The sequence below is a fragment of the Accipiter gentilis genome, chromosome 7 (assembly GCF_929443795.1).
Source record: "Accipiter gentilis chromosome 7, bAccGen1.1, whole genome shotgun sequence".
In the NCBI taxonomy this organism is placed as follows: Eukaryota; Metazoa; Chordata; class Aves; order Accipitriformes; family Accipitridae; genus Astur; species Astur gentilis.
In genome coordinates this window covers 23,999,936-24,013,069 of record NC_064886.1, presented here as the reverse complement: position 1 = coordinate 24,013,069, position 13,134 = coordinate 23,999,936, and the positions used below count along the sequence as shown (strand labels likewise).

The 13,134-nt window shown below is 41.5% G+C and overlaps 1 protein-coding gene across 1 annotated transcript; it reads left to right on the top strand.

The window, feature by feature from the left end:
• Positions 1–1,402: 1,402 nt before the first annotated feature.
• OSGIN1 (oxidative stress induced growth inhibitor 1) lies at positions 1,403–12,492 on the top strand. Its single transcript, XM_049804370.1, has 6 exons — positions 1,403–1,541; positions 5,777–5,879; positions 8,424–8,560; positions 8,815–9,006; positions 9,340–9,431; positions 10,100–12,492. Exons 2-6 carry the CDS (start codon positions 5,795–5,797, stop codon positions 11,091–11,093), a joined length of 1,500 nt encoding a protein of 499 aa, XP_049660327.1. The 5' UTR covers positions 1,403–1,541; positions 5,777–5,794; the 3' UTR covers positions 11,094–12,492.
• Positions 12,493–13,134: the final 642 nt, after the last annotated feature.

Here is a 13,134-nt window from a genome sequence, read left to right as displayed (position 1 = left end):
TGCCAAACCATCATATGGCTTCCTCTTGTATCTATGCTATGAGCATGTATGGACTTGAACATCTTTGTTCTAAAACACTGACATGCAACACTGCAATGTATTGAAGAAGGCTTTTGAAAACCTGGCAACAGGACAATCTTAAATCACCTAACCAAACAAATGCCTTAGTTTCTCTGGAAGCTTAATTTTTCCTTGACTGATACATGTACACTTGTTACCTTCCAATAAATATCTGAATAATGCATATAAAAGCCTTTGCTCCTGTCAAAAAATCAGTATGAGTTATTTAAGAGCTCTGTGCAAATGCTACCTTGGATGAAGGCCCAGGCAACTTGAAAGACCTTAAAAAATAAAATAATTAAAAAAAAAACCCAAACCAAAACCCAAACCCACCATTCCTCAGTCTGATAAGTATTTACTGAGTCAGATTTTCAGAGGAATCGCTGTTAGTTAAATTTTAAGTGAAATGATGCTTCATAATTATTAAAACAACTTATTCTGGTGGAATTAAAATAGATTATGAAGCATCCTACTTTGATGTGGATTGTGAGTACAGAATTCTTTCTTATGAACTGTTTTTATCTTTTATATCACATGGTTGAAAGTATGCATCTTAACTGGGTATCATCAGTCCTCCTGATTCCCTGGAGACTGTAGTTTCAAAACAGATGACCTCAGAGATAAAAATATGCTGCACTTACTACTTGAACTGAACACTTTGGCACAAATTTATTTCATTTGTTAAGGGCACTTTGAATTTAGCAAGCTTGATCGATTATTCCACTGAATTGAGTAAGATATCTTGGATAAAAATCGTGGTAAGTTTCAAGTTTTATGGGAAGTAGTCAGACTCATTTTACCGCTACTGTGCAACAGGTTTATAAGACTTTATCTCACTGAAGAAAAAAAGATAAACTGAAGTCCATCTTTTCAGACCCACTATATCTATGATATAAGGTGAAACTAAACCCACAAACTGTCCAAAGTAGGAAGTAAGTAATCACATTTTCTTGTCCTTTTGTGGCCAAAGATATGACTAGTTTAAAAGCAAGCATACAGTGCTATCCTATCACTTTTATTCCCACCTGTAACTATAACCAGCAGTTTTTCTTTCAAATACAGAGGAAAAACCCAGTTCTGCCACAGGAAGCATTGCATTTTATAAGGTCTCAGGTTTAGCCCTGAGTGTTAAAAATGAAGATATTTGTTCAGTGCAGGACTTCTGCCATGCATGGTTCCTATAAGCCTGCTTTTGCTGTAGTCATGTAGTCAGCTGAACGTTACTAAGGAAGATCACTACATCATTCATTCACAATCTGGGAAGGGAAATATTCCTGCTGACTCATGCTTATAAGTATTTTCCTTGCTCCGCCTCCATTCATTTCAGCTCCTCCTCTCCTCTCTTAGTGCTGCTAGCCTACTAGATTTAAACAGCTGTCTAAGAGCAGAGGCAGGATTCAAGGTTTGTAGTTTGGTTGGCGTTTCTGGCTGTACAGGCATTTCCATAAAGGTCCTACTTCTCATCAGACCTGCTGCTAGAGGTAAGAAGGGTATAAGTAAATCTAGAGAGCTCTGTCTGGCATACTGTAACATTGCTTTCTGAATATCACAGGGGTGTTTTTAGAAAGGCATTATTGCTATGTACCATACAGTTGAATTTTTTTCCACCTACCTTAATTGTGTTCGTGGGGTAACTGGCCTGGCATGTAAGAGTGATAATGCAAGGGGTCGGGGGGAAACAAACTTCTGAAACTTGTAGGAAAGCATAAAATGTAAAGCTATTGAGATGCCTGCTTTTTTTATTTTTAAAAGCACTGATGAATTAAATTTTGAAAACTGCTGGTGAAATGAATGAGTTGATAAAGAAATAAAGCTGAAGAAAACTCTTGTATTTGTGTTAGAATTGTTCTTGTTTAAACCTGAGTGTCATGGTATCTCTTTCAGTCTCTTCCATTATTTATATACTGAGTGCACTGCTCTTTTAAACTCTCCCCATGTGCTGTACAGGCCACACTCCGTGGTCCTTAGTTGAGCAAAAGTCTCATTGATGTTACAGGGAGAGCTACTTGCATATGACTGATGTAACTCGGCTTTCTATTTCTGCTAAAGATCATAGTGTCACTGTTTTGCTAAATGCATCTTTGCTTTTTCTTTTACTTATTTAAAACCTGTTTCAGTTGTGCAGTCTGGAACTACTAGGAGCCACACTGACCGACTTTATGTGAGTTATAGTCCCTCTAGGCTTAAGGCTGTGTTGGGAAGGTATGCAGAGTTTGGCCCAGAATGAGCTGGGTGCTTTTCTAAGCCAGAACAATTATGTAACATCACATAGACACTGAAAGGCTTTGGAAGCAGCGAGGATATAAATTGTGGAGCTTGCAGCATGCTCCCTAACGAAGAGGGAAGAGATGCCTATTTAAAGTAGGAAGCCTAAAGCAGGAGCCAGAACAGGGATCAGTGTCACTGAGTTGGCTAAGTGTGAGTGCCCAGCAACCTACTCTACATAGAAGGAGGGCGAGAAGAACAGTCTTGAGTTTCTTGCTAGCTCAGGCTTTCTCTTGCTGCTAACTAGTTTTGTATAGGTTTGAAATTAACTTCAATGTCCTGTTTGCTTTCCAATAGCCTCTGCAAGAACAGGCTTTCATCTGCTATGCTGTATTAGCTGCACAGGTTATTGAAGTATATGTTGTCCCTCGATTCTAAGATTGCCAAAAAAAAAAAAAATAATTAAAATAATCCACCTTTACTTCTAATGGCAGGAAAAGTGAACATCTGGCCTGAAACTGAAACACTTGAGATGCTCTGAGTTCAGTTTTACCCCCAGAAGTCAAACATTTAGCCTAGAGGATGAGAATAGCTATAAACAGGGTTTAGCATCTGGTTCACTTTTTACTTAAAAAGAATTATTAACTATGAATTATAGAGATGGCAGCTATAGGCTATGGAAGGGACTTCTCTCATTTGTAGAGACATGCTAGGTTAAACAGAAGCATTTCTGATAGTTAATTTTGTGTTGATAGAATTGTGCAGTGTCAAAACTTCAGGAAACAAAGTGGGTAGTACTAAAATCGTCATTATGGGGTTTTGTGAACCCAGATCCCGAATAAACTGTGGCTAAAAATGGTCATGTATGTGCATGGATCTAATAATTTCATCAGACTAACAATTGTGCTCCTCTAGCCATTAAGATTTGGTTTAATTCTAGCAAATGCACCTTTTTTCATGTGTCAAAAGGTACAGAATGGAGGAGGGTGAAATGAGGAGAGTGAGCCAGCAGCTGCTGGCTTTACTCTTTATCAGGGTGGGGTAGCATGGCATAGGGCAATGGCCAGGAGCCAAGGCAACCTTCCTCTAAAGCAAGGACGACTGCCAGGCTGACTTCTACAGTCTTGTGCCTTTTTTGTCCCCCTTCAGACTCCTCCAGAAAAATGCTGGCACGCAATGGCATGACTTTGCACCCAAGTCTTGCAAACAGACTTGCAGGCTCATTTATATGCTGGCTTTGCTGCTTTCCTGGAACTGTTGCCGTGTGCAGTATTGGGTTGGTTCTGCAGCCCTTCCAGCAAAAGTCCCACAGATGTTGCTGGGTTACCACTATCTACAGAGTGCATACAGTCTTTCTGTGCATGCTGTTGCAGAGTGCTATGGAGCAGAAACGTGGAAGATCGCTTCCAGAGATCTTGCTTCTCTTTTCCAGACTCCCAATAGTTTCACAGAAATAAGATGTGCACTCTGTGTTAGGAAAAATTAATAAGAACTTGTCTTCTTCTGTAGTACAGCCATGGAGGGGATTTATTTGTTATGATGGAGAAGAAACCTCTGCTAACCTTCAGATAGGTACTGTGATTTAGCTGGTTTGAGAGGAATACCTTACTGGTCACACCAGTGTCCTGTTCCTTTGGTGTCTCTGGCCATCCCAGGTGCTAGTGCTGAATTCTACAAATTGCAGCTCTGGAGCTTTGTGGTAGGGAATTATTTGGAGGTAAACTTACACAACAGTCTGCTGAAGGTGGTGCAGGTTTTGGTTCATGTGGTAGAAGCTACCCAAAAGGCTTGGGAAATACTTGGACAGTTAGGCTGTACTCCTGCAGCTACCAGGGATGCGTGCCTTGGTATGGACATTAACACACTGAAGTGTTCATCTTCTGTAGTGTATGCATCTGCCTTTGAGTCCCAGTTAAACTGGGAACCTGTTTCCTTGAAATCCAACTCTCTTCAAAGCTAGATGCTTGAAATGACTTAAATTAGAAAGCACGACTATTATGTCTTTTAAGTGGTTCTTGCCCTGTCAGGCAAAATGCATGAGAGTCTTAGACTAATGCTTAGTTAAGTAGTAACAGGCAACCAGTAAGCGTTACTAAGCTGTGATGCAAAGTTTTGGACAAAGCTCCTACTTTTGAATTCAGCTTGTAAGCCGTAAGCGCCTCTTTACTTGGATGAACCCAGTCCTCTTGGAATAGCTCTGTCTAGCCCAGCGATGGCTGTATATTGGTGTATATGAGAACTGTCACATCCTTGCAGGCAAATGCACTTACAAGACTCCTCCTGAAGCCTGGGATTCTGCAAAACCAACTCACCTGTGGTTTTCTGGCTGCTCATTCAATCACCAGGGTCTTGCCTCATTACTGTAGTTGCTGGTGATGTAAATGTCAGGCTTAAAGTGGAGCATTACACTTGTAGGATGACATTTACTGCAATACCTTTGTCAAAGGCAGTGATGTGCCAGACCTTATGGAAGTGTGCAGTGCACTTTCCAAATATCTTTCTGCACTTGAAAAGGGTGTGGAGAGCATGCCCTACTGAACAAAGTCATGCCATTCAGTGGATTTTTACTTGGCTTTCCAAAATGAGAATAATGTTTTTATAAAAGACTGTGTTCTCTGTAGAATACCTTAAAAGCTTATGGTGAATTTAAAAAATCTCATGTTTGTTGCAGTAAAAGTAACTTTTAACTTTTCTAGATTAGTGACAGTATAGTTGAATTCCCTGGAAAACTAAAGAAGTCATTATCTGACATGGTAGGATTCCTGCAGGAATGGTAAAAAACTTTGATTCACTGTTCATTTAATATCTGCATGATGATTAGATTAGTTTTGTAGATTCCACTCTAATCACACCTTAGTCTCCAAGGTAATTATGATGTATATTTAGTTTAAAGACTTGTTGTTATTTACTTGTTCAGACCTAGAACTCTCTGTTTTCTGGAAAATTAAGAAAGATTCAGGAACTAAAGTAGCACTTCTCAAAAAACCCTGTAGTGATGGAATGGTACATATTTGAAAATGCAGCCAGGAGATTTCCAGCCTTTGGGCAGAAGTCTGGAATGAGGTTTGCTCTACTTACCAGTAAATGCCCAAGTTGCTTTAAAAAGTACTAAGTGTTCATGATAATTATGACCATTTTCTACACAGTGTGGGCAGAAGTGAAGTTTTCATTAACAAGCTGCAACACTTCAGTTACTGTAGCCAGAGGGTTACTGAAGTTGCCAGTTGCCAGCTGTTCTGGAGGGACTGGAATTCATGTGTGGAAGAGAAAGATAAGGATTGTCTCTTTTTTTTTGTGTGTGTGTGGTGTATAATCAGGGAATCATCCTTTGGTTTGGGGCCCAAGAGGAGAAAAAGATAAGTAGCCCTGACCTGAGTGTGGAAGTGTAATGTGACGGTCTGCAATGCAAGGATAATACTTTAAAAGATGAACCTGGGTTTGTGGACTGTAGAAAGTCACAGGGGTTTTTTGTCAAAAAAGCAAATAATTCAAAACTTACTTGTTTTAACAGGTAGACTCCAGGACCTAAATGCTTCCGGACAGGAAGATGTATGCTTTATTGACCAGACCCCAGCATAAGAGTGGGTTCAAGCCACTGCCTGTTGTGATCATAGGTGAGCTTTCTCCTGCCAGCATTACTGTGCACTCTCGTGCTGTTGTTGCTTTGGACTTACTGTCTTCAGCTCTCATACCACATGTTCTTATTCAAACCAGAAATGCCTGACTACTGTTTCTGCATTCCTCCCCTGATAGTCAAACTTTCTCTAGTACTAAGAGAAAGACCACTAAGAGTTGTGGGAAGTGGGGAACTAGTTATTTGACTAACTATAACACATACCTCTTTTTTTTAATAGTAAAATTGGTAACCTTTTGGGCATCAGTTCAGCTGGGCCTGGTTTTTCTCTGTTGGATATTTAGAAGGGATTGAAACTTTTTCACTACAGATAGTTAATCAACTTGCTGTGAAGTGATTATCTGTAGTGCTTGAATGGAGGTGGGTTTGTGTGATGTTTTTTTCCCCATTGTGTGTGTTTAGAAAGTGGTACAGATGCTGTTAAAGTTTCTTCAGATTTTTCACAGATTTATTTTAAAATGCAAATCAGCTATACTGATTTTGTACAGATTTAATAGAACGGTAAAAAGCTGAGGGTTTTTTACCAGGTTAGGAAACAGGTTATGTAGTAACTGTCTTGTCTCCCTTGCAAGAGGGGAGCTTTGTAACGTGAGGTGATTCTTGGAGCAAAGCCCAAGTAGTGATGTCAGTGCATTCCCCTCTGTGACCGATCATGAGCTGTGCTCGAGCACAGGTGTTGGACCCTGTTTATCTGAGCATGTGTTTAAATGCCTTGTAGAGCTGGGTTCCTTCCTTATCTGTCATCTAATTTATAGCACCTGAGAGAGCTAGTCCAACGTTAGTGCACCACATAAACCACACTTAATCCTTGCTAAGAGCGAGTTTGACAAGAACACTACTCCCAGCAGGTTCTAGTCTGAGAGTGACTTTGTACTGCCCAGTTGTACAAGTCTTTAGGTGGGAGGGAGGATATTTCGGTACCTCCCTAGTGCACCTATATAGGGGTCCAGCACGGAGATGTCACTAAAGCCTCAGAAGCACCAGTGTGAGGATGTGCACTCTGAGGAGGCTGTTGGACTGAAACAGCTCAACTGTTTCACTGCAGCTGGACATTGCATGCAGGTTCCAGCTACTTCCCCAGGCCCTGCTCCAGGAAGGCTGTGGGCTCCTTTGGCTGTGCTGGCAGCCTCATGAAAGCAGTTGCTTTCTAGAATAGTTTGAGCCGCAGAAGCAGCTGTACTTATGATCATCCATATCAAACTTAGATGTGGTTCAGAGTAAATCCCGTGTGTGTGTTGCTGAGTGTTGTGCACTCAGGTGATTTAAGTTTGGCTTAGGTGCCTCCTTGTACTTCCTAAAGTGAAGAAGTAACCTGAAAAGTGTTATATTTCACTATAGCTGCAGTTTAGTTTGCTTTTAATTTTTGTTGCTGTTGGTTTTGGATAACATTCCTGCAAGTGGAATATTCCAAACGCTGACCCGCAGCTGCTGGTCCTTGCTCAGCACAGCAGACTTTGGCCCCAGCTGCAGCATATACTGCCCTTCACATAGCTCAGCTCACTGTTAGCTTTACAGCCTGAGCCTCCCTCTGTCTCAAATCTCCAAGAAGCAGCCTTTGCTCCAGTCACTCTCACATGCAGCACAGGCACTGTGCCAACACAGGCTGCTGTGTCACTTCAGCTCTCCTTCCCTACATCGTCACTGCATTATGTAATGGTGGTTGCTCACATACTAGTGAGCAGCAAAGCCTGAGCAGCCGGAGAGGCTGACACCTAGTTATGCAGACACTGTAAAATGTTAAACGTGCTGGAGAACAGCCATGTGAAAACTTTCCATGAGCTACTCTCACTGGGCTTTGGAGTCACATATATCAAGTTTTTCCACTGGCTGTTGGGTGGTCAGCAGGAGTTCAGTCATGCAGCAATCTGTTCAAAGTGCTGTATTCTGAGGTGTTGTCTTGGCATGGCAGAGAGAGTTTTTTCTTTAACACACTGCCTGCAGTACCGTGGTAGGGCTGGTTCCCATTTGCAAGTGTTCTCAAGAACTGTTAGTCAAAACTGGTATTGCCAGATATCCCTTGTTAGATGGCATTTCTTACTGAGCAGAGCTGTTTCCCGTTCACTTCAATAGTTACTCTCTTTTCTGGACTTACTCTGTATCCTGTGTGCAGTGAACTACTCTGCACTGGTGTGAAATGTGCATCCAGGAGAGCTGAGGTCCCCAGTCAGTATGTGACCAGTTTCTAAACCTTTAAAGTAGTTAATGAGCAATAACTCAATTCATCAGCATGCTAGAGACTTCAAGCTTCAAGTGATGTTAACCTCTGGCTTGTTTAACCCAATGTCTTTTCAGCAAGTTCTGAAGACCTTGCAATGCAAATAGATGCAACTGAGGAGGAGAAGGGGAAATATGAGAGTAAAATTACTTCCCCAACTCCATCCAATAAGTCAGTGGTCAACGTAGAATAGAAATTCCTCTGTATCCACAGCAGCGTGGATTTGAATTGGTCTGGATATTAGAAACACTCTTCAAAGGACTACTTTATCTGCAGGAGTATAAATCCTTCTCCATTGTGTCTTTTTAGGGAATGGACCTTCAGGTATCTGTCTTTCATATTTGCTGTCAGGCAACATCCCTTACTTCAAAAGAGGCTCTGTTCATCCTCATCCCATTCTTCAGAGGAAACTGGAAGAGGCACCAGATGTCTCCATTTTGGACCAGGTTTGTGTAAAAAGAAACAGTATAACATCACAGTAAAGCATCCTAGGGGTATATGATAACTGATAACCTGATTTGAATTTCCAAAGTACATGGACAGAATGAGCCTTAAGTGAAGTACACACAATGACAGGGTCTGTGTGCTGGTAAATGAGCTTTGTGGAACACCAAAACCACTGACTGGAAATTCTGGAGTAACAAGCCATCTGCTGCCTGGCAGGACAAGTATTTTGATTATCTGATCTGCCTCTCTTTAGGATTTGGAGTATCTGTCTGAAGGCTTGGAGGGACGATCCCACAGCCCTGTGGCTCTTCTGTTTGATACTCTTCAGCGTCCAGACACAGACTTTGGTGGAACAGCAGAATCTGTCCTCACTTGGTGGCACGAGACCAACAGAACCATCCCTCACCTGGTCCTTGGCAGAAATGCTCCTGGAGGTGCCTGGCATGTAGGTGAATTGAAGCCTAACTGCTTAGGTCTGCATGTTGTAAGATAGCCGAAGGTGTTGACTAGAAATGCAAAAGCTCCTCTAATATGGAGTCAGCCATGTTTAATTTAATGTATATAGACAAGCAAAAGTTTAAAAGGGAAAAAAGCATGAGAGGTAGTTATACTTCCAGTCTCTTGTTCTTTTTGGAGAATGTGGGTGGTTTCATCCATGACGGCAGATCAGAGGAAATCACTGATTTCATGATCTGTGCCCTATTGAAACATGACAAAATTGCATTTCGCTTCTTGCATTAAATAACTGAAAGTCATTTAACTGTGTTTCTTGTTCCAGTCTATTGAGGGCTCTATGGTTACCCTGAGCAGAGGGGAATGGATGGGACTCCCAGATCTCCCATTCAAAGACTGGCTAAAGCAAAAGAGAAGGTAAGATATCTGTGGTGTGATTATTTGCAAACATCTGGAGGTTATTTGGGAACCTGGACTGGAGTGGACTTCTTGAATGTAGCTACCCATCTGTTATGGATGATTCTAGTGAGAGAAAGGACACCCTCCCAACCCCCCAGTAAAAGTCCATTCTGCATTCAGTGATTCAGGTAAAGTTGCAGTGCTGCTTGGAATGTGTCCTTCTCAACACCCCCTGGAGAGGTGAATCACAAGAACCATGAGTTCTGGTAAAGGCATGGTCATCTGACTTCTGTGTCTACTGCTGCTGTCCCTAATGACAAGTATAATCAGCTCAGCTACTGTACTGTCTCTGAGGTGCTTCTGCTCTTGAGATCTGTAACAATTAATACAAAAATTCCAGGAGTTAAAAATGGAATGGAAGTAAGATGTGAGAGGAAAGCATAAATGAGCAATCATGTTCTTGGGGATTGGATTCATGCTAGAGAAAGCTGCCTCTGTCCAACAGCTTGTGGATCTGAGTGTTAGCTCCATATACCAGGAATAACTTTGCTGAAGTCAGGGAAACTAGATAAGTCTTCTCTGGTAGTGCAAGGATAGATGGCTCTAGGATACATTCAGTGGAAAAGGGCAGAAATTCCAGTCTCTTACTTAACTGCTGCTTGACCTTTGTTTGTACTATATTACAGAGGCCTCAGAAACAATAGGGCCACAGCAGAAGACATTGCTCAATATTACCAACACTATGTGATGAAGAAAGGACTGCAGAAGAATTTCAGATGTGGTACTGTTGTGACCTCTGTGAGGAAAGTGAGTGCAGAGAGCATCTCCAACCACACACAGAAAGATCTGCCAGAGAATAGTGACTCACTCTGGAACTTCAATGAGAAAAGTGCGGAGGTCTTTCAGGTGGATGGATTTTTCAAAACTGTGAAAGGTGATAAAGAGCCCTTCTCCATCTATGCAGAGAATGTGGTCTTAGCTACAGGAACATACGATAGTCCTACTTGGCTTGGGGTCAAGGGAGAGAACCTTTCCTATGTCCATCACCAGCTGTCTGCCCTAGAGGAAGCAGTGAAGAACAACAGCATTGGCATTATGTCAGATCCAGTCTTGATTGTAGGTGCTGGCCTGACAGCTGCTGATGCGATTCTCTTTGCTCACCATTGCAATATTCCAGTAATCCATGTTTTTCGGAGACAAGTCAGTGATCCGGGTCTTATTTTTAACCAGCTCCCCAAAATGATGTACCCTGAATACCACAAAGTCCATCAGATGATGAAAGAACAGTCAGCTGCTTGTGCTGGGCCCTATGAGTGTTACGTTAGCCTTCCTGAACATCATGTGCTATCCTTCGGCAAGGACAAGAAATGTATCTTTCAAGACAAGAATGGCTACCAGAAAGTTTATAAAATTTCCATGGCTCTTGTTCTAACTGGCTCAAACCCCAACCTCTCCTTTCTGCCAAATAATGCCATTGACTTGGCAATGGACAGTGACCAACCAGTCAATCCAAAGAGGAATCCCATAGATGTTGACCCATTCACCTATGAATGTACTCAGGAGAAAGGGCTTTATGCTCTAGGACCTCTAGCTGGAGATAATTTTGTACGCTTTGTACAGGGAGGGGCTCTGGCTGTTGCCAGCTCTCTGTTAAAGCAAGCAAACAAAAATCCCCCCTAACAAAAAAAATCCCTATGCTAACTGTGTCTGAATGGGCTACTGCTGTTTTCTTAGAGGAGCAAGTCATCTGATTTTACATCCTCAAATGTAAAGCCCACTCCTGGTATTCTCCAAGGTTATGCAGAGAGTAAGTAAGTTCTTGCTGAGTTATTTGAGAAGATTAAGTCACCAAATACAGAGTGGGTTTCGCACATGGCAATGCCTTCAATCCCTGGGGATTCAGCTCCTTTTCTGCATAGCTGTGCATGAAGGCGGCAGGGGCTTTGAATCTTGTGCCTGGAAAAGTAGGGGCCAAGATAATGATGACTCTTTTTTATGTAACATCTTCAAGGTTGCTGAAAACTGAATGGGGGAACAATCAATGTTTATTATTTCCAGACAGCAGGCAGACAACCCTGTGTCTGTCAGTGTTTCACGGTGTTTTTTCATGGAACAAAGTAAGCCAATGTGGTTTTATTTGCTCCTGTGGCTTGGCTGTATGCTCTTATTAGGGCAGAAATCACTGAAAGATGCTGCAAGTACCTCTCTGGCACATGAAGTAGTACCCTGCAAATAAAAACTGACATAGAAACAGTCAAAACTGTATTGTTTCACTGACACCAGCATCAAGTAATATGTAATATCTTTTTAATCAAGAGATTCCTGTGATTTTTTTTTTCTCCTTCTTGAGAAGGAATGGTACTAATTTACAAACACTTGGTTTGCCATCTTGCAGCTTTCTACTTTCTAAATCCTAAAACTGTGATAGCCAAATTCTTGGCAGCTGCTGTAGAGACAGCAGAACTAAAGGGGAGCTACTGGTCTGTCTTGTAACTGCCCAGGTACTATATGGGGCTTCTGCTGCACAAGAGTATTTCAGAAAGATGCAATACGTTATATGTTGTGTGAATTTCTAATGTAATGTGATTTTTTTTTAATTTCTTTTTTAGAGTACTATTTGTGTAAAGGGGAAATTGGCACAGTCACTTTTTGATAGTTTTATGCTATATAGAGTATTTTTTCATAGTGTTTCCTAAAAGATTTTTATTGGCAAAATATTTTGTTACAGGCTTTCAGTCAGTGTTTCGAATGAGCTGGGGTGGGTGGGAATGATGCCTTATGTTGCAAATAGCATTCTCAACAGACCTACAAGGCCTTTCATACCTCTCACAGGAAAAATCAGTCATAGCTAATCTTATCTGATGTAAAGACAGACTGCACTGAAACTCACTGACATGACAGGATGCTGCACATGTCTCTGGAAAGCTGAGTATGTGGAGACAGTGGCTGTTTGTAAACGAATCAATCTCAAGTTGAGATGTGTAAGGAGCTTGTTTGCGGTGTTGCTGTATCACACTTGAATATTTTTACCACTGACTATTCTTGTATTAAATTTTTCAATAAAGTGATTTCAGACTTAGTCTGTGTTTGTTTTTTTAACTGTGACTTTGAATCTCTCACCCAGTGAAGATATAGTGAACTGTTCATCAGCTTCCTGGCAAGCACCAGGTTGTAGTTTGTGCCTGCTAAATCCTGCATCTTTCTACTGCCTAGGAGCACAACACTGTGGATTTGCTTTCTGTGTATCTTCCTCTCTCCAGTAGGATAGAGAACTCTTGTAGAGTGCTTTGGCAGTGTCTATCTCTTGTGAGGCTAAAACACAATACCAAATCAAGCTATTTGCCAAGCATGTTCTTTCCTAGGGGATCTTAGATCCTCTTACGTACTCTTTTCTTCTGTCTGGAAAAATCCCAAATCAGGGCCTAGTCTAGTAAGTCAATAAGACAGTTTAGATCAGAAGGGACACTTGAGGGTCTCTGGTCCAATGCCACTAAAACAGGGCAAGCTTTGAAGTTAGACCTGGTTGCTCAGTGCCTTGTTGGGGAAAGCTTTCAGTATCTTCCAGGATGGAGATTGCACTATCAACACTTGCTTGCCCCATTCAACATTTGACCACCTTTGTTGTTGAGAATTGTGGGGTATTTTCTTAACTAGTTGAAGTGTCCCTATTGCAGCTTATCAACTGCTTCTTGGTTTGTGTTGGTGTTTTTTTTGTGTGTGG

Coding starts and splice junctions, on each gene's coding strand:
- OSGIN1 (XM_049804370.1), top strand. CDS start 5,795: ATGCTTCCGGACAGGAAGATGTATGCTTTATTGACCAGACCCCAGCAT. Junction 5,880..8,423: donor ACTGCCTGTTGTGATCATAG/GTGAGCTTTCTC, acceptor GTGTCTTTTTAG/GGAATGGACCTTCAGGTATC. Junction 9,432..10,099: donor TGGCTAAAGCAAAAGAGAAG/GTAAGATATCTG, acceptor ACTATATTACAG/AGGCCTCAGAAACAATAGGG.